This window comes from Tiliqua scincoides, chromosome 3 (assembly GCF_035046505.1).
Source record: "Tiliqua scincoides isolate rTilSci1 chromosome 3, rTilSci1.hap2, whole genome shotgun sequence".
NCBI lineage: Eukaryota > Metazoa > Chordata > Lepidosauria > Squamata > Scincidae > Tiliqua > Tiliqua scincoides.
Genome location: NC_089823.1, coordinates 44158315 through 44184677, shown reverse-complemented (window position 1 = coordinate 44184677; position 26363 = coordinate 44158315). Strand labels below are relative to the sequence as shown.

The window sequence follows — 26363 nt, the reverse complement described above, 5'->3', positions numbered from 1 at the left end:
ATGGTCCTTGCAATAAAACTGTTGCTCTTCACCTGTATCTGGCCCACAGCTCTTTTAATCAGTCACAGTGATCATCACCATTGCTACCACCACCATCATCCTCAAAGGTCGTTCATGAAAAGGCATAACAAGTGAGTAAGATGTGCATTGAATATCATGGCTGCCATTTTGTTTATATACTCTGTCTGCTTGTTGCCATCCCAAAGATGAGAATATGAAAAGAGCCCTTCGGGTTAAACCAAAAGTAAGTCAAGTAAAAGAGTAAGAGCTCTTCTTATGTGTTCATCTAGTTCTACTGCCAGAAATATAACAGATCAATTAGAGAGAGGGGACCAAGTGCCCCTACAGAAGCAGAACTTAAGCCAGTTCCATTTCCTTTTCCAAATGCGTTGGTATTTTTATAATCATAATATATGTGAAGTATGTACATATCCATACATAACAATCAAGATAAAAATTTAGTTATAATAAAGAAGTAAACTTGTAGAAAAATTGCTTCCCTGCTTCATTTCTTGCATAGGAAGAAAGAAATGAATAGGAAGAAATGCAAGGAAGCTGCATTTTGTAGGAAGCTGCTTTATACCAAATCAGACTATTGATATTCTTTTCCAAGGTAATTAGGTATTCATTTCAAAGTCAGTGCTATAATGGCTATATATGTTATCCTAAGCACCAGCCTCATAGCAGCCGTATACTGAGAGGGGGGAGAGAATATCATTAGGGCTTTTTTTTAAATCAGACTAAAATCTCATGGTAATCATGTTATAGGAGGTTTGCCCTTGGAATATAGTTCACTGTGCTTTAATGTGTGGAATTATTTTATCAGCATCTCTAAATCCCAGCCTTTAAGCTAGTTAATATATTTTATTTAGTTTCTAGTGGAGCTCATGAACTTAATGGAAATAATACTGTGCATTGTAGCTTTTGGAAACTTCTCATAGTCAGGCCATGGTGAGCTGGAGTTGTGCAAGAGCAAATGCTGGCGTTTTGAAGGAGATGTTCCCAAAAGATCATTCTCCTCAAAGACCCCAATTCATTGACAGGGATCAGTTTGCTGAAATAGGTTACTAACTGCAGCTTGCTTCTATTCTTCCCTCCCCCCCCCCCCCACACACACACATTTCAAAGGGTGGCAGCAGGTGAGAAAAGAGATTATCATTCTTTCCCTTCTGAGAGCTGATAGGGATGTGAGGAAGGGGACATACAACCCAATCCCAAGAAACTTTCCAGTGTTGATGCAGCTGTGCCAATGGGGTGCACACTGCTGAGGTGGGGAAGGAAGGAAGGGAATGTTTGTTTTTTTACCTTGGGACTGAATTGTGGCTACATCGGTGTTGGAAAGGTGGTTAGGATTGGGCTGATAGTCTTACTGATCCGTTTGTGAGAGAAGTTCTCCATACACATGTCAGTGGACCTACACACTTTTCTGCAGCTGCAGCTGTCTGGATTGAAGGGATGGGGTTTTGGACACTGAAAGAGAAGCAAACAAATCTTTCATAATAATGGATGTGTTTGCGGAGATTGACTTTGGGCCCAATCCTAAACAGGCCCAACGCCAGTGCTGGGTGCCATAAATGTGCCGAAAAGCATGTTTATGGTATCCAGTGAGCAGGGAGTGCTGGCGCTGGGCCCATGCCATTCAGGTGCTGGGCCCAGTGCTGGCAGGAAGAGGATGTACCAGGGGTAAGTGCAATTGCTGGGCGGTGATGCAGCCTCTGGGTGTCTCTGGGGCCAGGGGACAGCAGGGTGGGGGAAGAAACTGGGACAGGAGGGGGATGGGATTGGCAGAGCTCTGCTCTGCTGTACCCTGACCTCTGTGTCAGGCCAGAAGGCCTGACATTAAGTCTCTCAAGTCTGTGCTGGCAAAATAGGTGGCACAGACTTGAGAAGCCCCATTGCAGGACTTGAGGCTTTTCCCGGAGGCAGGGGACAAAAGTTCCCAGCACTCTGCTTCCCAGGCATCCACTGGATACAATGTAGCCATTTTGGCACTGTGGCTCCAGCAGGTGCCAGGAAGTTTAGGACTGGGATGCCCCTCAGGGGCTTGTAATGACTCCAAAGGCTGTGCATTCACTTCCAACCCAAAGGTTACTTATTTTATTTCTTCTATGGGCTAAATTAGGTATCTTGGATTTGTTGCCAATGGAGAAGAGACTCTAAAGTTAAAAGGCAATCAAAGTTATGGTATATTGGCAGACTAGTTAAATATGTATAATAACATTGTTCCCTATGAATTTTGCTTTGCAAATAATAGACTATTTTCTGAGCTGTTAAAGCCAACATTCGTTGTTTATATAGGTGTTCCTTTTGATAAATTCTGATGCTGAATTAGGCCACTGTAGTGGAAATAGTTTAATAATAGTTTAATAATAGTTCAACAACAACAACAATAGCAGCAACAACAACGTATTTATATACTGCCTTTCTGGTTATCGGATTACTCCTCTGACTTTATTCATGGCGATTTACATAGGCAGGCGTTCCTAAATCACTCAAGGGGATTTTTACAATCATAGAGGTTCTCTCTTTCAAGAACCAACAACATTTCAGAATGGATCTTCCTGGTTTGGTCTCACTTCTGGCCTCTAGTTCTCCCACGCAGGCTGACAAGTAGCTCCATCTCTAAGAGCGCTTAGCACCTTACTAGCATGGGGTGGTGGTGGTTCCTAGTTAGTCCTGAGCCTCCTATGTTGATCCTGCTAGTCTATATGAAGTAGCAGTTTTCAGTTTTCAGTGATAGTGTTCAGATTGAACACTCCATATACTGGCAAACTTTTGATTGAATTCAATCAAACTTCAGATTGAACACTCCATATACTGGCAAACTTTTCAATCAGCTCTGATAAACCCAAATAAAACAAGCCAGGACTGCTCCTTCAGGTGCTGTGTTCATCCAATGAGTTCAATATATTAGTCCCCTAGAGATGAACAGGATGCATGGAAAGAAGAGGGAGAACAGGTATATTACAGTGCTAGAATGTTTGAAGGTATATGCTGGTTCAAAGCAAGTCTAGCGTTAAAAAAAAGTAGGGGGAGGGATTTGAATCTCTGGCTGCAGTCTTATACTCTCTTACCTAGGAACAAGCCTCATGGAATACATTGGGACTTACTTTTGAATAAACATGTGTAGCATTAAGACATTTGAAGCTGATTTGTATTGTGTCAAGACTATTGGCCCACTTACCCCAGCATTTGTATACTTTACACTGACTAGCAGTGCCTCTCCATGATTTTGAATGGGCAGGTCTTTCCTAGCCCTACCTAGAGATGCCAGGGGTTGAACCTGGGACGTCCTGCCTGCAGTGTCACTGAACCACTGCAGTATCACTGAACCACAGCTTCTCCTATTTATATCCCATGAAGATGGTGCTGTCTGACTGTCTGCTATACACATTCTGATAACAATTCCACTGCACAGGATAGCACCTAAGCAGTGTTACTGTCAGTTAAAAAAAAAAAATTTACCTATGATTCCTTTTAGGAGAAATCCTAGAAAGGAGGCATTTACAAAGGTCTGACTTTTCTTCTATCTTTTAATTTTAGTTGTAGTGGGAATTACTATTAACTAGCACTAGATCGTTAACTGGTATGTAGCCTTTTTAAAAAGAGAAAACTCTGCAGAATTACTGTGTCTAACCTGCAGCTTCCACTGGTTTAACAGTGTAACCCAATTCCCTCTCTCAAAGCTGTTTCTCTGCATTCTCTGGCAAAGAAGATTTTAAAGCATTAACCAAAAGTACATGAGAGAGATTATTTTCCTGGTCCATTTCCTACAACAAAAAACAAAATGTTCTGGATGTTAACATGTAATGTGTTCAGACATCAGTCCCTTTTACTAAATATATTGTGCTGTCCACATGTGCATGGCCTATTAATGTGACTAACATTAAGATTCTATATACTAAACTAATGTTTTGGCTATTGACATCCCCTCATATCCATATCTTGGTGGGCAGCACTAGGAGCTTGAGCCACCATTGAAAAATTTGTAGGCAAATCCAGAGATATGTGAAATTGATAAGAAAAGGAGACTAATTTTAAAGTTTAAAATTTTTAAATGTTAGACTCAAGTCAATAATACATCTGACTGGGATATCTGATACTTTAAATGCTGCAGTATTGTACCATTATTGTCAATATTGCCAGTCTGCACTTACAGCCCAATGCTATCCTCCCCCCGCCCCCGCTGATGAAGCAGTAACAGAATGGCTACTGCTACTTCCTGCGGGGGGGGGGGGAGGTGGATTGCAGAGGTCTCCTCTAGGTAAGGGAACATTAATTCCCATATCCGCACTCCCCTCCCACTGTTGCTGCCCCATTCCACTCGCCTCCATTCTGTCCTTCTCCCTTCCTTACTATCCTACCTGTGTTATGGGTCTTTGTGAATTCACCAGTGTAAATGTTTACTACACCTCTTAAAACTTTCACAGTGTACTATTAAAATCCATGTTTGGAGCAAACAGTCTGGGGTATAATTTGGTTCCTCCCACCTTACATTTTCTCCAAATTTATAAATTAGTGAAGATGATTTTTATTAGAATTTATAGTTTGTTGTTGGTTCAGCTTGGTAGTACTTACAATATTTGAATTTGAAGAAATCTTTTAGCTCTTGTAATACCTTGTAAATGTGTAATACCTCACACATTTAGTACTGGGTCTCACTTTTTAGAATGAGAATCTCTATCAGGACCCACAGGAAGCGATGTCATGAGCAGAAGTGACATCATCAAGTAGGAAAAAATTAAACAACCCTAGGCTGCAATCCTACCCAGGAGGAAGTCCCATTTACTATCATTGTTAAAAGCGTATACATAGTAGCCTGTTAAAAGTACAGATTTGTCACATTTCTCCCAGTGCAGTCACATACCAAGGTAGCATCAGGTCTAGTATATTAAAAATAAAATATTGAAATGAATGGGGACCCACCTGAAATTAGCTCATGACCCACCCAATGGGTCCCGACCCATGGTAGTGTCAAGTATAATACTTTAAAAATAAAACATTAAAATAAATGGGGACCCACCTGATCTTATTAAATCATCTATCCTAACCTAAGACACAGCAGTGAGCTTCAAAAACATTTTAGCCAACTAATGCTTCATGGTAGAATCTCTAAAGTCCACATTCTGCCACTTTTGACAAGTCTTTACTGAGAGTAATACACTGATTCCTTAGACTGTAATGGTAAACCAAAATGGTCAGGCCATTCATAATTTTTTTTCCTAAAAGAGCCACAGCAGATCTGATTACATAAAGCAAATACTCTGCTTAACTCTGGATTTGCAGTGTAAGTTGAACCATAAATAAAGAAAGCAATTTCTAAGTACTCATTATATTAACAGTCAGTTAAATGTGACCAGGAATGACCTTTTGTGGGTGAGTGTCTGATTTTAAAAGGTTTTAATGCAGCACAGCTAGGACTAGCCACTTGGGATAAAGAATCCAAGTGATTGGATTGCTAGCAAAATTTTAAAGGCACAATTCTGTACAAGTGTCTGCTCCTGAGCAAACTCCATTTAAGTGACTTGAAATTATACAAGAGCCAGTCAATATGAAAGTAGCTGGGAGTTCAAGGTGGAAATTGAATGGCTCTAATCAAACTCCAACACAGTGGCATAGCTAATGATCATGTAGCCCAGTGCCAAGCTCAGAATGTTGCCCCGGAAGTGATGTCACAACCGGAAGTGATGTCACACCCGGGCTTTTTTAAAAGTGAAAATTGGGAGGAACCCACCTCCTTCCCCCAGCAACTTGCCACCTAATTGTTCTGCTGCCTCCCCCCAATCAGTGGCATAGCTAAGGCATCAGTCTGCTACCCGGGGTCAAAGAAGATTTGTAGCCCCCCCAGACCAAATCAAATTAATTAAGTAAATAAATAAAAAGTGTGCCCCTGATAGGTTTGAGACACTGTGCTGGGGTGAAAAGGGATGGTTATTCTCCCCTTGCTAAATATAAGATGAGCACCACTTGAAAAAGTGCCTTTTACCCAGTTAGCAGGGATAACTGTATTATGATACATGGAAATGAGAGCTGACTCATATTAACACCTTATTGGTTTCATGTTATATTATGATAACATGTCATTGCAACATGTCAATAACATGATAATATGTCACTGGCTCTCAGAGCAATCTGTCTCATAGGTCTGTTTGAGTTCAGAAAATCCACTTTTTTTCCATAAGGCAATTGTGTTTTAATTTTCTGCTTAATTGGTCAAAACTTTGATAGAATACAGATATTCCAATGCAGTTTGTTTCATTTCATTCTGCATTAAATTACCTTTCCAATGATATATAACATGATGGTATTATTCATTCATACCAAAATTTTAACAATTTTGGTCACTAGTGTCAAGCTCAGCTTGTTGTACCCCTAAAGCTTGATGCCAGGTACAACTGCTACCCCTTGCACCCCCTTAGCTACGCCACTGCTCCAGCAACTTTTCCAAACATACAATAAATGTTCAGATGATACTGATTTGCTTCAGGAGATTTAGAGGTAACTCTTATAAGTCAAACCAGGTAACTCTTGTTTGCTGAAAATCCAGGGCAAGACTTAAATCTAGTACCATAAATGTCTTGAAGAAAGACCTACTGCCTGCATTTTTGGAGGTGTCACACAGAGGCAATTTAGCAGCTATTTGGTGAGGGGATATTCCCATGCATTCCAAGGACTTGTCTGAGAATCCTCTGATTTCTATTTGCTGCTCAGGGTATAAAAGAGAAAGAAGTGAATAAGTGACAGACTCTAAAAATGAAAATGAGAAAATAATATATCGGCCATTTTCTTACAGCACAACCCTAGTCTTGTCTGCTCTCACAAGTTAGTCCCATTGTATTCAGTGGGGCTTACTCCCAGGAAAGTGTATAGATGATTGCAGCTGAGCAGCCCAATCCAAAACTATGCTGGCACGGGCAGGCCACATAGCTTGAGATACATTCTATGCAGTTTAGGAGGCAGCTGGGGGGCCTCCTCCTTGGGTATTTTTCTCCTTACCCAAATAAAACTCCAGCCATCTTCATGGAGTTTCTCAGATCCGTGCCAGCTATGCAGCTGGCAAAAATTCAGCTGAATAGGGCTGCCAGGCCTGGGATTAGGATGTAGGCCTGGGATTAGGATGTAGTTTGCACCACCATTGCCAATCCCACCCCCACCCAGGCCTGATCCTCCCGCCTTTCCACTCTGCCCCTCCCAGAAACACACCCTCCCTACCACCCTTTCCCATTCCCCATACTGCCTGGCACAAACTCACCTACGCCAGCTAGTGCAGGGTCAGGATCAGGTTCTGCTGAGCTTCTGTGGGCCTTTGTGCCAGCCTAGCCAGCTTTTGAGGTGCCACATTTGTTATTTTAAACGAATCCATATCACTCATTTCTGTTTTTTTTGTTGTTTTAGCAGGCTGCAGTGTGATTTCATTGTTTTGTTTTAAAGAGTATCTTAATTTAATTTTAACTCTTAATTTTTTAAAACTTTGTAGGCCTTCCTAAAGGCTTACTTGTACTATGTTGTGAGGTATATATATACAAGGTAATAATCATTTGTTTTTTAATGTAGCAAACGAGAACTTAAGATGCGAAAACTAGATAGCACCAAAGTACGACCTGTAAAATCTGAGCAGCTTCTCCGGATAGAGGACCATGATTTTGCAATGAGACCTAGTTTTGGAGGTAAGAGCAGTTGCATTTGCTTTTCCATAAGAATCAGTTGTTTCTTTGTGTATATTAAGCTGCTAAAGCCTGAGCCAACAGGTCATTTAAAAACTAAATTGCATGTTTTAACTGTGCCCCCGCTTGAAATTTAAACTGAAAACAACATGAGACAAAACACACTTTTGGTATTTAATGCATAGGACTAGCACATATTCAGAAGGCACACTGTTCTGAGCTCCTTAGAGGAAGGTGGTATGTAAATTAGTTAGATAAATAATTTTGTAATATAAGGGGATGACAAAAATTTATGGGCCCCAGGAGTCAATGACCTAGCTACATCACTGTCAGTATGTGCATAGATCTCAGAAATCCAAGTACAATCAGGATTGCCAAACCTATGTAAGAACATAAGAGCAACCCTGCTATATCGTACTACAGGTTCAACTAGCCAGCACCCTGCTTCCCATATTGGCCAGCTGGATGCCTCTGGAAAGTCCGTACAGAGGGTCTTAAGACAATAGCCATCTATTGTTTTTGCTTCCCAGCAACTGGCACGCAGAGGCATATTGCCTCTGAACGTAAAATTTCCATTTTGGCATTATGGTCACTATTATTGTTTTCTGTGGCACCTTCTATGCACATGGTACTTTATTAGTAATGAGAAGACAGGAACCTGTCTAAGGGCGCAGTCCTAATCCCTTATGTCAGTGCTTTCCAGCACTGACATAAGGGCAATGCAGCTCTGAAGTAAGGGAACAAACATTCCCTTACTTTGAGGAGGACTCTGTGAGTGACACCCAACTGCAGGATGCAGCACATGTCCCATTGGCACTGCTATGCCAGTGCTGGAAAGCACTGAAATAAGGGGTTAGGATTGTGCCCTAATTGAATTTGTTCAATTTCTCTCTAAAGCCATCTAGGCTAGCTGCCACCATCACATCTTGTGGCAGTGAATTTCATAGACTCAATTATACATTGTACAAAGATGTGGACATATCACTCATAATTTATAGATTTGTCACAGGAAATAACATTGTGTCTGCTAACATATAAAGCAGGGGTTCTCAATAGGTGGATCGCGATCTACTGGTAGATCGCGAGGCAAAATGAGTAGATCGCGGAGTGCCGACCCCCCCCTTCAGGTGCCTTTGGGAGGAAACGCCGGGAGTAAGGCCCATTGTACTCAATGGGGCTTACTCCCAGGTAAGTGTGGCTAGGATTGCAGCCTCACAGCCTAATCCAAGGCATGTCTACTCAGGAGTAAGTTCTGTTATACTCAGTGGGGCTCAAGGTACACCAACATACATTGTACACATAAATGTTATATGTTATGATGGCGCGAACATTGTAAAAAAAACTCTGGTAGATCTCCGGGCCTTGCTGGGTTTCAAAGTAGCTCTCGAGCCAAAAAAGTGTGAGCACCCCTGATATAAAGTATAGGGCTGTCTTATGTTTGGACTGTTTTACATGTGCTTTAGCATTGAGCTGTGACTTCTCCCTATAAACTCTGCAGCTTTCTTTCCCTTGGTTTGTTTCTTTATAAGGTTTATATTCGTCTCCATCTATGGAGCTCCGAGCAACTGACAAAGATGTTCACCATATTTATTTGAATTTTGATTCAAATGTTTCCCCACTTGCTAGGGAACTCAAAACAGAAGAGAGGTGTAATACAGAATTAAAGCAAATTAATAAAGTAATCAAATAAATCAATCATTCCCCAAAGGCCTTTTTAAAGAGCCAGGCCGTGATTTGGTGCCAGGCAACATTTAGTGTTGAAATTATATGGGCCTTCCTAGGAATGATGTTCAAAGTTTGTGATGGCATTATTTGTCTGATTGAAGTTACTCATGAGAAGGGAAAACACATAGCAAATACATTTTCCTAAATTTTCCTTGAGTGTTCCCTGCAAAGGGTACTGCCCAGTGCCAGTAAATCAGAGTATTTGGCAGATGTGAAGTATGTGTCATACTGTGGGAAAGGAGACCCAGACTTGTAGTAGCTCTTAGGGCCACACTACATGTTACTTTAAACATATAGTTTGCGCTCTCTCTCTCTCTCTCTCTCTCTCTCTCTCTCTCTCTCTGTGTGTTTTAAACTGTAAATAGCTATAGAGAGGTAACTATCAGGTTGGGACCATGTTATGTAGGCAGAAGGTGTTTAACCTTACTCTTCACATCTTGATCTCAATAAAAATGCCCCCTTTCTATTAGCTCCAGGAGATAAATTTCTTTTGGTGTCCACTGGGATGGCACAATCTTTTTGTGTGTGTTCAATCTAATACAGGGGTGCCCAAACTTTTTGGCAGGAGGGCCACATCATCTCTCTGACACTGTCATGGGCTGGGGAAAAAAAGAATTAATTTACATTTCAAATTTGAATAAATTTACATAAATGAATATATTAGAGATGGAACTTGTATGAATGAATGAAGGTCTTGCAATAGCTCAAGACCTATAAAAGGCCTTGCACAAAACAAGGCCGGCCTTTCCTTCCCTGCCACTGCTGCATCACAGGTGTGAAACAGCAAGCAGTGGAGGGAGCCCTTATATCACAACTCACATGACGGGCCGAAGAGTCTCCCTGAGAGCAGTTGTGTCGGGTCAGCATGCTCTCCAGCAAGTCTCTGGAGGACCAGAGGTTTATGGGAGACTAGGAGCTTCCTGTGGGCCAGTTTGGGAGACCTGAGGGCTGCAAATGGTCCTTGGGCTGGGGTTTGGGCATCCCCGATCTAGTACAACAATTCAGTTTAATTCTGTTAAACAATTTCAGTAGATGACCTGACTACAGTATCAGAATTCTCAGGCACAATATGATTTAAGTAATCTAATAGGAAAAAAAGAGATGCACATTTGCTCCAGTGCTAGAGTGGAGTAATTGAGTTAGAACCAAAGCAGTGTGACTAGCAATAGAGGGGGGTGCGTGCGTGTGGTGGCTTGTCTTGTGTAGTAATGGAATTATGAGTGTGAATAATTAATTGTTGCCCAACTTTAAACAACCCCCAAATGGCTAAGATAAAAAAATATCACCATCTGTATGTGACCTGATTTAAAAGCTTATGTAACACCCACATACAGTCATTACCTTCCTTCCAGACCATCTGAGAAAACAAGCTGAATTGTGTTAAGAGGTTTTAAGTGTAGAAAGCAGTGAAACAAGTTTGGTTTGTATTTCCAAGTCTTCAAAAATAGTGTGTGTAAATAAATGAATGATAAAATAGAGATGAGTTAAAACAGTTCAGTTTTTAGCTTTAAAATGTTGGTTTTCATCTTTCTCAGTAAGCCAGCTGGGATTACAAATGAATGCTGGGAACATCTGAAGAGGGAATATCTAGAGGAATGAGGAGTGAATAGGCAAAAATAGAGGAGCTATTACTGGAAGCTGCAGAAAAGGGAGAGGTTTGAAATTCACATTTTAATCGGGAGTAACCATGCAGAACTTTGTTTGGCTTTCTGAACTATAAGTTCTACTCTGAAATCTAAAGGTAACTCCTTCCAGTTCACACCATCTTAAGATAATTTTCTTCTGTTTCAAAACATCCACCAGAAAGCCATATTCTTTCCTTTTCTTTAGAATTCTAAGTGGAACCTCCTTCATCACAATATAGAACTTTGTTTGGATTGACTCAGGGAAGTGGGTTTCCTTTTGAGATGCTAGATTGCTATTTAACCTTTTCTTTATCTGAAGTACCTGACTCTTTTATTCACAGGGCATAGCAGGTCCCCCCCCCCACTTCACATGTTTAAAATTGAATATCTGAACACGTGTCCCCACTTTTCTCCATGCCATACATATATTCAATGCTCACACTAGGTTTTTGGGACCCCGCGTCAAAGCCCTCCACTATGCCTCCATGGTGCTCCATAACAAGACCTTGGGCATTACCATTGCATCAGAGAGGTTGGCCCAGCCAGGTGGGCCTGGGCCTATGACGGGCTTGGGCCTTGGGTTCAACCTGGCTGATCTTGGACTCTGCAAGTGAATAAAAGGAAGGCTTGGCTACAAACTTTGCTGATGATTATCAGGGTCAATGTTGTGCACTTACACTAATGCAGTGGTTCCCAAACATTTAGCACTGGGACCTACTTTATAAAATGACTCTATTGGAACCCATCTAAGTTTATCAGAGTTTTAAAAAAGAAGAACTTTATAAAATAGAAACAATAATTTCTTAATAATATTTATTTATTAGTAATAACAATAGGAAAAAAGACCCTCAAACATTTATCTCCCTTTACAGTTGTGTGCCACTTAATGACAGGAATTGGTATGGCAATCTCTGTCATCAAGCGGCACTTGATGCAATCCCCATCCTCTGCAGCGAAGGGGAGGGAGCGGAGCTGTCCTCGCTTTCGGGGGGGGGGTTGGGGTGTGCACCCCTGACAACCACGTGACCACATGTGGTTGCCGGTTATGCGATCATAAGCAGGTAGGTGGCAAAGTGGCACACACCTGAATTTACACATGCTTGCAAACTGCAGGAGCTGAGTTCTTTGCAGGGTTACAGCATCAGTTATAGTATCTGATTTTTGAACAGCCTCAGGGCTATTATTAGTTATCTGATCTTTCCAGCATCCTTTGGCAACCCATCAGTGGGTCTGTGCCCACAGTTTGGGAACCACTGCACTAATGTGTTTTCATGTGGCCTCCAAAGTAATGACCTGGATTTCAGAGATGACTCTAAAGTTTGATGAAGCTGTACACTTAACCTGTCCCCAACTGCTTCTGGATTTCTCTGCTCTCAATTGCTATCTCCTGAGGTATTCATTAAAAAGAAAGGAGTGGGCTGTTTGCTGATTGCTAAATGTGTTTGGCCTTATATGACTGCAACTTGCTGTAAAAGGGTTTATTATGTAACAAAGGACACAATCATAACCCCTTATGTCAGTGCTTTCCAGCACTGACATAAGGGCAATGCAGCTCTGAGGTAAGGGAACAAACATTCCCTTACTTTGAGGAGACCTTCGTGAGTGACACCCAACTGCAGGATGCAGCACATGTCCTATTGGCATCACTATGCCAGTGCTGGAAGGCACTGACTTAAGGGGTTACGATTGCACCCAAAATTATTTTAAATTACAGCAATACCTTGCACTTTCATCTGATTAGGGACCAGAGCATGGACCAAAGTCAAAAATGGGTGAATGTCAAAGCATAGCCTTATTTAGCTTGCACATTTATTTTGGCTGATGAAAAATGTAAATAAGTATATAACACTTGCAAATGCATGGAAACCTAAATAAGCAGAAATAAAAGAAATATAAACATAAGAATGTCAGCGAACGTTGTGGAAGGCTGAATGATATTGGACTATAGATAAAATCATGTGGATGAATTTGAAATATCATTAAAGTTGAAACAGCTTAAAGAGCAAAGCAACAAAGATCAAGTGGATGAAAGTCAAGGTACTGTGGTACTTAATATAATTTCAATAATCCCATGTAGGTCATTTCTACTGTTGATAGTCATTTTGTCCTAATTTTTTAAAAGTTTATCATTAACATACCTAATAATCACTTATCTGCTATTTTAAAGGTTCGCCCATACCAGTGGGTATTGACGTGCAGGTGGAAAGTATTGACAGCATTTCAGAAGTTGACATGGTAAGCTTTTCATCATTTAACTATAGCAGTAGCATCAGAACTAAAATTAGGGCATAATTCTATCCTGCGCTGGAACAGGCAAGCCAAGAGGCTTGTGCTGTATTCAGCGCAGGATAGGGGCCCAAAGTGATTCAGCCAGAGGTAAAGGAAAGCTTTTCCCCTTACTCCTGGGTAAGGCACCCTTACCCCTGCCCTCCGGAGGGCCCCAATGTGTCTCCTCAGACTTGCGCCACCTCCTGAGGTGGCGCTAGTCCGAGGGGAGCAGAACGGCTTGAAACTGCTCCAAACTCCCTGGGAATGGGGGTTGGGGTCCAGTATAACTGCCGAATCCCAGCCCCACCTCCTGCTCCTCACTCACCTGCCCCTGGGGCCACCTACCACCTGCCCTCCCCCCACCCCGGAACGCCTCCCCCTGCCTACCTCAGAGTGTTGCGTCGACCGAGCTCGACCAACGCAAGACTCAGAGCCTCCATCAGTGTGGAGACTTATTCCAGCCTCCACAGGCCGGCGTGCCTCTGCATGCTGGCCTAGCCGACTCCAGAGAAGGAGTTGTGCTGGCCCAAGTGCAGCTCAGGATTCTGCTGCAAGAACATAAGCCTGCTGGAACAGGCCAAAGAACCATGTAGTCCTGCATCCTGTTCCCCAGTCTCAGCAAGGGGATTGGCCAGAATACTTTGTCTCAGGGGAACTCCAGAAGACAGGGAATCCACAAAATACTTGCCTGGGATGCATGTGGCCCATGTAAAATGGTGCTAAAGTTGAAAAAGACAAGTCTATTGTAAGAAGTTGTCTCATCTGCTTTTAGATTGCAAAGACATCTCAGAAACCTCTGGGAGGTTAGAAAGGTCTGAAAATTAGGGGACACTCAAGGATTTTTTGCACAAAAACAGAGAGTGGGGGAATAATAAAAACGAAGAAGACAGGGAAGGTGGTACAAGAGAAAAGATGATACTATTGATGCTAAGATTATGCTAAGAGAAGGGCAAATGCTATTGACATTTGATTACAGAAAGCAAAATAATACAGTTAGCTCAAAGTCTGAATTAATGAAATCTTGTCTGCTGAATTTTTATTCACTTCTACTCTTCATTTCCTTATTTTTTTTTTTTCATGAAGGACTTCACAATGACTTTATATCTCAGACATTACTGGAAAGATGAGAGACTCTCATTTCCTAGTACCAGAAACAGAAGCATGACCTTTGATGGAAGACTAATAAAAAAGATCTGGGTACCTGATATATTTTTTGTTCACTCCAAAAGATCTTTCATTCATGATACAACTATGGAGAATGTTATGTTGCGTGTCTATCCAGATGGCAATATTCTCTTCAGTTTACGGTAAGCACAATGTTCTCTTATTATCCAATCATAAGAGACTAAACTTAGAAGAAGGGGGTATGCCAAGGGCTGTATTAACACACTGAGGAATATATGTAATATGTCAAACTTTCTCTTAAAGCTATATCAATGTAAACAGTTTGATACACTGAATCATAATCATTTGTAGTAGGACTTCTGCCTGGGGTACTGGTATAATGCTGTTGGAGTACTGGCACAAGGTCATGCAATCTTGACACACCTCATGCCTAAGCACTGACATACTGATACTTAGCCAGGGGTACAACTAAGGTAGGAAGCGTTAGTCTGTACTCTTCTGGTCCATGTTATCTGTCAGAAGGTTCCCTGATCAGTTACCCTCTTAAATTCCAGAGTGGGTCTGCCTATCCAGGTGGTCATTTTTCGTGTCTTGGTTATAAAATCATCCTGGTCAGGCATGGTTTGCCTCATCTACAGTTGTGATTATGCCTGCCTGTACCTGGTGGTATTTTTTTTTATTTATCAGACACTAGTCTTGGGGACTTGTGCCTCCTGCTGGTTCGCTAAGGTTGTCCAAGGCCCACTGTTATCACTGTACCAAATTTGAACTCATTTTGTCTGTATGAAATAATTACTTATAATAATAAACAGCCCTGTCATCCCATCCAAAGCATAACTGCACTGAAATTCCAGTTTGGGATTCTCAGAATGAGAGGAAAGATTAAACAGTGCACTATAGAATTGCATTTGTTTCCAAAGATAACTGGGGGTGCGTGACTGGGAGAGATCCTCTACTTACCCTTCCTCTGAAAAACTAAATCAGGCGTTAGGACCCATCTTTCCACCACCTGTTCTAAACCGCAGCAGGCAAGAGTTGTGCTTGCATGCTTCCCTTATGCTGCCAGGCAAATTGCTTGCCTTTACCTGCTAAGGCAGGTAAAGGGTCACAGAGAGCAGAAGAATAGAGTTCCAGGGACATGTGCCCTGTAGAATTCCTTCTTCCTCAGAATCCTTTGGGCGGTGAACAAGGTCTGTCCTATGTTGCCAAAAGAATCATGAGAGGGGAAAAATTGGGCTTCTCCATTAATTTCTTAGGGCCCGTCTTGGTATGGTCTACTTCTCTGGATTAAACCATGATGTAAAAGGTGCTATGAAACTTGCCCAAAAGAATAAATAGCCAGTGGCATTGCTAGAGGGGTGCAAAGAGTGCGGTTTGCACTGGGTAATGCACACGGGGGGGGGGTGACACCACTATTGGCCAAAATTTTTAAAATCTTGGTATTTTCGAATAGTACCATCATGTTATATATCATTCAATGTGTATTTTTATTCAGAAAGTAATGAAATAAATCATGTTGAAATATCTATTCTTTCAAAAGTTATAGCCAAAAAACCAGTGGGGGCAGGGCAATAGTGCATCACCACACCCACTGCCTGAGGCACTGCCCCACCCACTGGATGGAAGGTGATCCATCATGGGGGTGATGTACTGGCCTCCTGTCTGCGGTGATGCAAACCCCAGTGATACCGCTATAAATAGCTGCAGTCCTTTGAAATCCCTTTATCGACTGTTATACTCTAATACACAACAGAAACATTATTGTGAACAGTAAAGATTATCCTTAATTTTTTTCTGTGTTTCCTTTGTGACAGGATAACAGTTTCAGCCATGTGCTTCATGGACTTCAGTAGGTTCCCACTAGACACTCAGAACTGCTCTCTAGAATTAGAAAGCTGTAAGTTTTGCTTGGCGGATTTCTTTTAAGTATAACTTTGCATATCTTTAATTTTAACCAATGTAGTAGATGTCATAGCCTCAGGGCCCAGTTCTAGCCAACTTTCCAGCACTGATGCAGCAGTGCCATCGGGGCGTGTTCTGTATCCTGTGGTGGGGAGGCAGTCATGGAAGCTTCCTCAAGGTAAAAGAATGTTTGTTCCCTTACCTCAGGACTGCATTGCAGCTACATCAGTGTTGGAAAGTTGGGTAGGATTGAGCCCTTGGTTTAGTATTACTTGTGTATCTGTCAACTGAGGAGTGGATTGCTGTCATTTACAGCAACTTTGTGTCTAGTTGAGGGAAGTACAGGTGTCCCCCTGTGTCTGCAGATCCTGTATCTGTGGTTCTGCTTATCCACGGTTCTCCATGCTCCTGGTGCCCTTTACCTTCATTTTTATTCTTACAGGTAGTGCCAAGAATGAATGTCTCTTGTTTTTACAGAACACTATAAGCATGAAGCTTATATATGACAAGCAGGCATGTAGCTTTAAAGCTAGGGGACACAGGCAGAACATTAACAAGTAGCAGCAAGCTTCCTGTTAAAATTTGCTGAGACGTCCCCTCTAGCATGAAAGCTGCCTCCCTGCCTGCCTGAGTGGGAGGTGTGGAGATAGGGTTCTCCCATATCCATAATTTCCATATCCCTGGGGGACCCTGGAACATATCCCCTGCAGATAAAGGGGGACACCTGTAATAGAGGGCAAACTAGCCTAAAGGTTTTTGAAGGGCAAGCTGTCAGTCAGCTGTATGCCTTCCTCCCTCTGACCAGAACTTCTCTTCCTTTGACATTAGGGGCATAATTGAAATCCATGCTACAGCCTCACATTGTAACCCCTTTGGGCTCCCACAGGAAATTTTTTTTTTTTTTTTAAGAACAACATTTCTCTGGTGGGACTGTTCTGTCAAGACAGAACAAGGGAGTCTGGCTTACTTCTGATTGTTAAAAACCATTTGGGAGATAGAACTATCTCTCTCCATGTTAAAGACTGATCCACCAGTATGGGCTTCACTTATAAGGATTGGGTCAAGCAGACAGGATTTGAGTTTGGTATTTGGAAATTATTTATAATGTCATTAGAGTGAATGAGAGTGTATGCATTGACAAATAGTAAGTCCTTGTAAGTCTGAATAAGATAGTTCATTCAGCTTTGCTCTTTCACAGATGCCTACAATGAAGAAGATTTGATGCTGTATTGGAAGCATGGAAATCAATCACTCAGCACAGATGAACACATATCCCTTTCCCAGTTCTTCATTGAAGAATTCAGTGCTTCTAGTGGATTAGCATTCTACAGCAGTACAGGTATAGTGCCTAGTTCACAGGTGATAATAGATTTTTTAAAAATCTTAACATAATAGCAGCCTGCCTGCTGCCATACCACTAAATTGCCAAGAACACTTAAAACTCAAATATTTACTATAGTTAGTTAAAACGGTACTTTTTGCTTCATACAGGACTTTCTAGATTGTTTTGAAGAACTGATATCTAGAAAATCAGTTGATATTTGTGTACCAAACAGCTAGAAGTCAAAAAATCTTTTTGTCATTATGGTTAGGAGAAATTATTGCACGTGCTCACGTACACACACACAAATATGCAGCAATGGGACCACACTTTGCAACAGGCCCTGCTGTGACATGGAAGTGGGGGCACTGGAGGCGAAGGGTTGTAATAAGGAGGGAATCTGAAGGACAGGGAGGCAGAGTTTTGGAACCTGAGAAAAGGTCTGCATCGGGAGGGTGAGGACTCAGTGAGAAACGGGTGGAAGATCCTTGATTAAAGAGAAGGGACAAACAAAGTCTTGGGTCTGTTGTTACATAGGCTGTGCTGGGGAAGCTTTGGAAAATAGGGGGCAGATATGCCAGTGTACCTGTGAGGCCTTCTGCTAGGTTGGCAACCACAGAGGCCTGGCTAATGACTTTTTCTAACCACCCTTTTTGGATCCTGTGCTTATGTGTGTCCCCCAGGAGATTGCAAGCTTCCCTGTCTTGCCTACCCTATTAAACCATCTGTTGTTATAAGCCAGGTGTCAGTGTGATTGCTGGAACCCACCAGTGCTATAGCATAGGCTGCTATTTGGAAGCTAATTGTACAGCACACTGCTAATTCACCCTTACATTGCAATGCAAACTGTAGTTGGCAATAAACAGTGTTGCTTGGATAGCAATATGTAGCAGGCATATAATGTCAGACTCACATTAGTTTTTGCTGTGATATAATGTGGTTTGATTTCTACTATAACAGCTGGTTCCTAGTTTTGCAGCAGTATTTTTTGTCCTGTAATCTCATAGTATGCTGTGATTGCTACAGAATTATTATGCTGGTTCGCTAGATGGCACTGTCCTCTATGCAGTGTTCCTGATCTGCTGGTCAAATGCTTGGTTTAACAGCAAAGTAGAGCTGTCAACTAGTGAGAAACAACAAATAAAATCTAAGAATTTTTGATTATGAAATAACCCAGAAGACTTTTCACACAAGCAGGAGCACTAATCTTGCATGACACAGCTAAATTCAATATGGATTAATTGAAATTCTGTGTAGTTATGTTCTGCTTGTATGTGGATCGTGTTTTCTTTACTCTCCATTATTTAGTGGTACATTTTTTGCTGTTCCACATTGCTGTGATACTGTAATTTAGAACTGGGATCATTTTGTTAATGGGCATATGATATGATTTACAAAGTAGAGATACTGTAGATTGAAAATGGTGCACACATTGTTGGCCGGTCTCTGTGGTATTAAAGAGACTCCCTTTCTGACTCCCTTCTGAAAGTCTTACCAACAGCACACATTCCCACTCCCATAAATTCTTATTGACATTGCTTAAGGCATGCTGGCATGCTTCAAGAGGCCACCCATGTGTGACAAATCATAGATGGTAGTGCCTGTAAACTTTTGCATATTCAGTTCAAGATTTTTGTGTCTATGGCACTGTCCTCCTTTTGGCTTTGCCATGTTTTTGCTGTAATGCTGTCATATATTCATGCATAGACAAGATCAAAAGAACTGTGCATCTAGTTCAGCGAGCCCAAGGGGACTCACTGAGATTTCTCTACCAGTACCCTGTCAAATTTAATGACAAACTGCTTTTGAGCCTGCAGGGATTTCAGAAGCAGTTTGTAGTATGACATGGTGAATTGCTAGAAATGAGACAAAAATTCCACTGGATGTGCACAAGGCTTTCAGTATGCCTAAAGCAGCACTTTGGATCCCAACCACAGGGTGCAGGTAACCCCCAATTTAAGGGCATCCAATTTACAGATGCCCCAATTTAAGGACAGCTGTGCCAAGCTTTTGCACAGGCAATCTGTCTACTCTGCTGTTTCATGCAGGTGCAACAGTGCTGGTTTTGGAGATGGAGAGAGATGAGTTTTTGGATTGAGAGAGATGCTGTGTTTTTGAGCTAGAGGAGCAGTGGGTAAAGGAGATCCAAGTGCAGTGCTTGATAGAACTGTGCTTGTAGTCCCTTTCCAACTAACACAAATGCAAATTGTAACTTCTTATGAAATGCTGTTTTTAAAATGCAACTAATACAAAAGCAGCCACCTTCAGCTAAGTCGCACTAAGGCCCATTTTGTGCATTATGCAACAAAAACAGAAGGGTTACTACAGAGTGTATGTTCACTGGGGAGGTGAATTATTATCTACTTTATGGATTATTTATAGAAATAAATTTTTCTATATTGTTTTTCAGCTACTATAGAAGGTTGTTCACAATTTTTGTTTATGTTGCATAAATAAATAAATAATGCTTCATCTGAAACCAAACCTTATACTTAAGTTGGGGACTACCTGTATTTAGAAGTGACTGTGATCTAACAGGTTAGTGAGATCTCAAAAGAGCACAAAGTAAATAGAAATAGGGAAATGCTGCCTTTGAAGGCAATCCCAAATAATGAATTAGGTTATTAGCTGATTCCTATTCAAAAAAATCACAGTATCAAGGAGAGATATTTAAGAAATAAAGGACATGGGAACTTGTATCTCTGATGTGGCACAGTTTAATGCAGGGTGTCAGACCTGTTTCATACAGTGGGCTGAACAGCATTCATGGTGCCTACTGAGAGACGGAGATGATGTAATTAAGCAGGAAGTGATGTCATTAAGCAGATAACCAGATATAAGCACTTTTTCCACTTTAGAAGTGATTAACTACAAATAACAGAAGATAAAATATGCAAATCTTGATCATATTTTCAAGATATGGGGGCATTATCATGCTGGCTGCCCTTTCAGCAGCACTGCTTCTGCCAGTGCATCACTTTGCAGCTCAGCAGCTGAGAGCAGCTGATGGTGGTGCTGGGGGAGCACAGTTATCATGTAGGCCAAATTAAAAGCTTCCATGGGCAGTATCTGACCCATGGGCCTTCTGTTTGACACCTCTGGTTTGTTGGAAGGAGTACAAGAGCATGTATTAGGCTTATTAACTAACATATTTACAATTTTCAACAGGTTGGTACAATCGACTTTTCATAAACTTTGCTCTGAGGAGGCATATTTTCTTTTTTGTTCTACAATCCTATTTTCCATCTATGCTGATGGTGATGCTGTCGTGGGTTTCATTTTGGATTGACCGAAGAGCTGTTCCTGCTAGAGTATCACTAGGTATGTGTTCATCTAGAGCTGTTTTGGGATGATAAGACAAGTGTCAGAATCATAGGTTTTATTGGCCTTCTAGCTAGTGTTTAGAAGCTATATATCTGTTGATAAGTATCAGTCATAATCTATCATATTTGTCCTGTGATTATCTTTAACACTTTTCAATTAAATTGATAAAAGGAATGTAACCTTTGTCTGTTCTTGCTGAAATACCTTGTTATCCTGATTTTTTTCTAATAGACCAACACACTAACTACAAGTTTTCTGTGTTGAACAATACTGAATTCAGCCATCAAGGAGAGGATGAATGAAGTTGGACTGACAATGGCTAGAGTTTGAAAGGATGAGAAGAGAGAAAGAGGAAGTTAGGGCTGAAAGATAAAAAATGGTACAAAGCCTGCTGGGAAGGGAACTTAAGGCTGGCACTCACCCAGATCCAGACATCTCCATGGGTCCATTTTCAGACATATTCCCATCATCTGGTGACCATCTTGCTAATATACCATCTGAAACTCATCAGAGCTTGTGTTTTAAAAACCCATTTAAGATCATTAATGGTAATAGTTTTCCATTCAAATAAAGGTAGGGAAGAATATTCTTCAAGCAGTAAATAGACGAATGCATTTTAAGAAGCCAACAAATATATATAATTTTCTTAAATTATTCATTGTCTCAGTACATAGGAACCATGCTGCTTAACCCCTTTCTACCTTTTCCTCCTCAGGGATCAATAAGGTTAAAGTTAAAAAGCACTGTCTTTAATGGATATCTATTCCCAATCCTGTGAGTCACTGTTTCAACATAGCTGTTCATAGGAACAGGCCATGTTTAACTGCTGAAGATTTAAAAATGGATGGTAATTTCCTATTACTCATCCAAACTAACACAGCAACATTCCCAGAAGTGGAGCATATGTAGTCCTACTTCTTGTTAAGGGATACCCTTGAGAGACATAGGTTAAAGAGTCAAAAGCATGTGGTGTTTAACAGCACAAAAACCATGCTCTTAAAGTGGAAAGTAACATTTCTTATTAAATGGGAATTTAAAAGAAGTACTGTAGAATTTTACATGAAATACAAACAGAATGCTGAGTAGGAATGTGTATGTGTATATGACCATAAAGATGGATGTAGCCAATCCCAATATCCCCATCCTATTTTGCTAACCTCTTTCTCCTTTAGCCTTTTGCGTTCTTTCTGTCTATCGGTGTCTTAGGATACTAGACATTGTCTGCTGTGTCATGTGTACCATTACTTCAGCTGCTGCCGTCTCCGTTCAGTTTTATTCTGTTGTAGCCCATCTTTATGTTAGCAAGATGCCCACCAAATAATGAAGGTGGGTATGGAAATATGGTCTTAAAAAGGGAGATCTTGTATAATGAACAGAGTTTTTGTTGGGCCCCAAATCTTAAAAAAAAAGAAAGTCTCCCTATTTTCTGCAACTTTCAGACATTACCAACTTGCCTGTGCCAGGCAAGCTGTTAAGACAGTTCTGCAGAGGATTAGAATTACAGAAGATACTAATGCTAACAAGCATGTACCCTTTAGTAGTTTTACTGGACTGAATTCTTGGTTGTTGAAAGATGAGACAACTAGATACAAAGTGGAACAGAGTGCTTGTACCTTTAACCATCTTATAGAAGGGGGAATTTTGGCAGGTGCAGCTTTTCAAACCCTTCCATATTGAACTGCACCTGTCAAAATTCCCTCTTCTATACTGTGGTTAAAGGTATAGGCACTCTGTCCCACTTTGTATCTGGTAACACCATCTAAAGACCCTATCCTGTGAAAATAGGAGGGAAAATCTACAATTATTCAGGAACAATCTGTGGTAGATAACTGAAGTGAGATCTTATTGCAATGCCTTCTCCTGCTCCAGGAGTTAGTCCACAGTGTGCAGTGCCTCAGAGAGGCAACAGCAGAAGTACTATTCCCCTGAAATGTAAACAGAGAAGAAAGCAAGGTCCCAGATTGGTCATTTCAGTACAATTGTAATATTTTTGGCCACCATGGAGCCATTGCACTGGCAAAATGCTATGTATTTGGAATATGAATCTATTACACTAAAAAAAAAAAAAAGGATAAAATCAGTTTAGCATTGCTGCTTCAAACATTTGTCAGAACTAAATGTTGTTGAAAAGGGGCCCCACATTTTCTGATCTCTCTCCCATAGTATATCTACATTATTTCTTTTCGACTAGAAGAAATATCCAAATGTGGACATTTTGGATGAAAATGTGCAACTAGTGAAAATGATTTTTTTTTCCTGTCCAATATTGCCCAGCATATTATTTCCCAAAATTCTGGGCCTTGTAATGTGATAATATAATCTTGGAACCAGAATATATAGTTTTTGGTTCTGTTTAAATGTGTCTGGAAGAACAATAAAAATTAGCTCCTTTATGAGAAATGAGTTTGAGGAAATAGCTCTTCAAAGTAGTGACTGTTGGACATAAATTTTTTAAGATAGTGGCTGTTTGCACCTATCAACCAGTTATATTTCTAAACACTTACTGTCTAAGGTTCTTTGTATTCCAAAAGGTAACATGAAAAATGCAAATAGTATGGTCTCCAGTGCAGGGCCTCTGAGAAGAATTTTATCAGGGGGTACAAAGTTTCTTTTGGGCCCCTTTGCAAAGTGGGAGGGTGGTGACGGGTGGGCAGAATAGGGACAGGGAGGGGCAAAACAGGGTGGGGGGAGGGTAGAGACAGCTGGAAAAGTCTTTGGAGCCCAGGTCTACTAACCCATGTGGCATCAGTAGTGTCCCCAGCATCCCCCGTCATGGTCATGTCCCCAGCATCCCATGCCGGCAACAAGTCTGAGTAAATAGGAAAATGTCAGATCCCAGGAAATTTCTGGGCCCACTCCTTTGGCTCCTAGGCTTCCCTTTTGACCCTGGGCCTGGGTACAAATTACCCCCTATACCCCTCTCTCCTAGGCCCTGCTCCACTGCACCTTTCTTTAGGTTTTCCCCTCAACGAGCAAACCTAGTCCTTCTGAATGACAAGATTTCCTGGATTCTTCCATCTGGTCCACTGAGAACAACGGAGCTGTGTAGGGAATACTTTATAAAGGTAGTCATCTGGATGGCTCAGGTGCAGCTCTGGTGTTAACAGTAAAATAGCCGAGATGGCTTGGGAAAAACCAGTGGTTCTACTGAGCTGGTGTTGCCCCTGATTGTTGGACATTAGTTGAAAAAAACTTGGCGACAACATCACAAACCCAACTTCAATTCAGTGATTTGTCTTAGTGCATGCTGGGTATTTTCTGTCACTAAAAAGAGAGAAAGGACAGAGGCGCCAATCAACTGCACACACAGAGCTAGTATTATTGTGCATATTTTAGCAAAATGCAAGAACTAACAGGTGTTACCCTTTGATCTTCTCTCTCCCCCCCCCTTTTGCAGGTATAACTACTGTGCTGACAATGTCAACCATAATCACAGGAGTAAGTGCCTCAATGCCTCAGGTGTCTTACATAAAAGCTGTGGATGTATACTTATGGATCAGTTTTCTCTTTGTCTTCCTGTCTGTCATTGAATATGCAGCTGTTAATTATCTCACCACGGTGGAAGAGCGAAAGCAGCTGAAAAAAAGAGGGAAGGTATAAACCTGCATGTATTTTAGCCATACAGAACCTTTAGTAAATTGTGTACAATTGTCTAGTCTTGCTCTGTGATGTCTGTACTGTGACTTTATTGGGCAGTCCTTAGGCATTTTGATCCCCAGGGAACTGTGTTAAAATGGGGCAGCTTCTTACACTGGGTCCCAGAGCTCTTCAGCAGACATCTCAACAAACCCTGTAAGTTAGTTTTCTCAAACTGTTGGTCAGGACCCACTGAGCCAGTTTTAGATGGGTCCCCATTCATTTCAATATTTTATTTTTAATATATTAGACTTGATGCTACCATGATATGTGACTGCATTTGGGAAAATGTGACAGATCTGTACTTTTAAGAGGCTACTATGTATATGCTTTTAACAATGATAGTCAGTGAGGCTTACTCCTGGGTAAGTAGGGGGTAGGATTGCATCCTAGGATAGTTAAAAATTTTCCTGCTTGATGATGTCACTTCCAGTCATGATATCACTTCCAGTGGGTCCTGACAGATTCTCATTCTAAAAATGAGTCCTGGTGTTAAAAGTTTGAGAACCACTGCTGTAAGTTCTTGAACCTCAAGAGGGCTGCTTCATGAACCCTATTCTACTTGCTATCCCCCATTAATAACATTCACAAGGAATGTGTTCTAGATGTAAAAATGTTACGTTTAACAATAGCCTTGTTAATGTGAGAGAGGGCAGCTAGCTGACAGTCCAGACAATCATTCTCTCTCCAGGCATTTAGAACACTCCAAGGCAAGCAACCCCTCCTTTCCCCCTGAGCACCTGAAAGAAAGTTAATCACTTTGCATTCTTTCCCAGTGCTGTGCTCTGGGTGAAGGGAGGATCACTGGCTCAGAATGAAGCCTTTCTAAGTGCCCAGAGGAAGACTGATTGATGGATTGTCTGCCTAATATATCTGTCTTACATCACAAAGGTCAGCAAGGCTAGCAAAGGGACATTGTTTTTTAAATTGATTTGCTTTAATGTGATTTTTGCCATCCACATGAGTTCTGGGAATGGAACCCTGTGAATACCAAGACCTGTATTTTTAAAACCTGAGTTTTAATTGCAGCGGTTCTTCAGTTATACAGGCTGATCTAATGATCTCTTTTACTTTCAGGGTGCTGGATTGTATAATATTGATGCAGTGCAAGCAATGGCTTTTGATGGCTGTTATCATGACACAGACACTGACATTGACCTGACCACTTTTTCAGTACATTCTGAAGAGAGTTCAACACGAGGGCGAGCACCCAGTATCACCAATCTAGATACAACTCGTATAAAGAGGAAGAGATCCTTGAAAGGAAATGTGGGCAGGATTATTCTGCAGAACAATCATGTCATTGACACATATTCTAGGATTATATTTCCTGCTGTATATATTTTATTCAATTTTTTTTACTGGGGTTTATATATGTGAATGAAGAGAACTATAATTGATATATCTTGCATCTGGGCACACTAGAAGTATGTACTGAAATGAATATACACACAAACCCTAATCAATATAGAAGATGATTGTGATAACAGAGACTTTTTTCCCTGACTATAAAAGCTATTAACTTAAAAAAACAACAAAAAACCCCAGTAACTGGGTTTTTCATGTTCTTTACATTTTTATTTCTAAAACATAATTTTTAAAAACTGCTTTGCATAGATTTGCATATTCAGTGACATGATTATGTCAAATATTACAATTATAGGGTTTCCCATAATGCAGCTATATAGTTTACAGAACAATTTATAAAGCTGCCTGTAGTTGCTGTTTTAAGCATGCAGCTTAAATCTTCCCCCATGTGTGATAGATTATTAG

The 26363-nt window shown here is 41.0% G+C and overlaps 1 protein-coding gene across 1 annotated transcript; it reads left to right on the top strand.

The window, feature by feature from the left end:
• Positions 1–25970, top strand: GABRR3 (gamma-aminobutyric acid type A receptor subunit rho3). The gene is made up of 9 exons (XM_066621203.1): positions 1–131; positions 7555–7667; positions 13182–13249; positions 14366–14589; positions 16222–16304; positions 17508–17648; positions 20799–20951; positions 24352–24548; positions 25668–25970. The coding sequence occupies exons 1-9, from the start codon at positions 1–3 to the stop codon at positions 25968–25970; spliced, it is 1413 nt and encodes a 470-aa protein (XP_066477300.1).
• The last annotated feature ends 393 nt before the right edge of the window (positions 25971–26363 follow it).

What these genes read in the sequence shown, in the direction of transcription:
- GABRR3 (XM_066621203.1), top strand. Translation starts at nt 1, where the DNA reads ATGGTCCTTGCAATAAAACTGTTGCTCTTCACCTGTATCTGGCCCACA. An exon ending in AATGAGACCTAGTTTTGGAG is followed by an intron (nt 7,668 to 13,181) that starts GTAAGAGCAGTT and finishes GCTATTTTAAAG; the next exon opens with GTTCGCCCATACCAGTGGGT. An exon ending in AATATTCTCTTCAGTTTACG is followed by an intron (nt 14,590 to 16,221) that starts GTAAGCACAATG and finishes CCTTTGTGACAG; the next exon opens with GATAACAGTTTCAGCCATGT.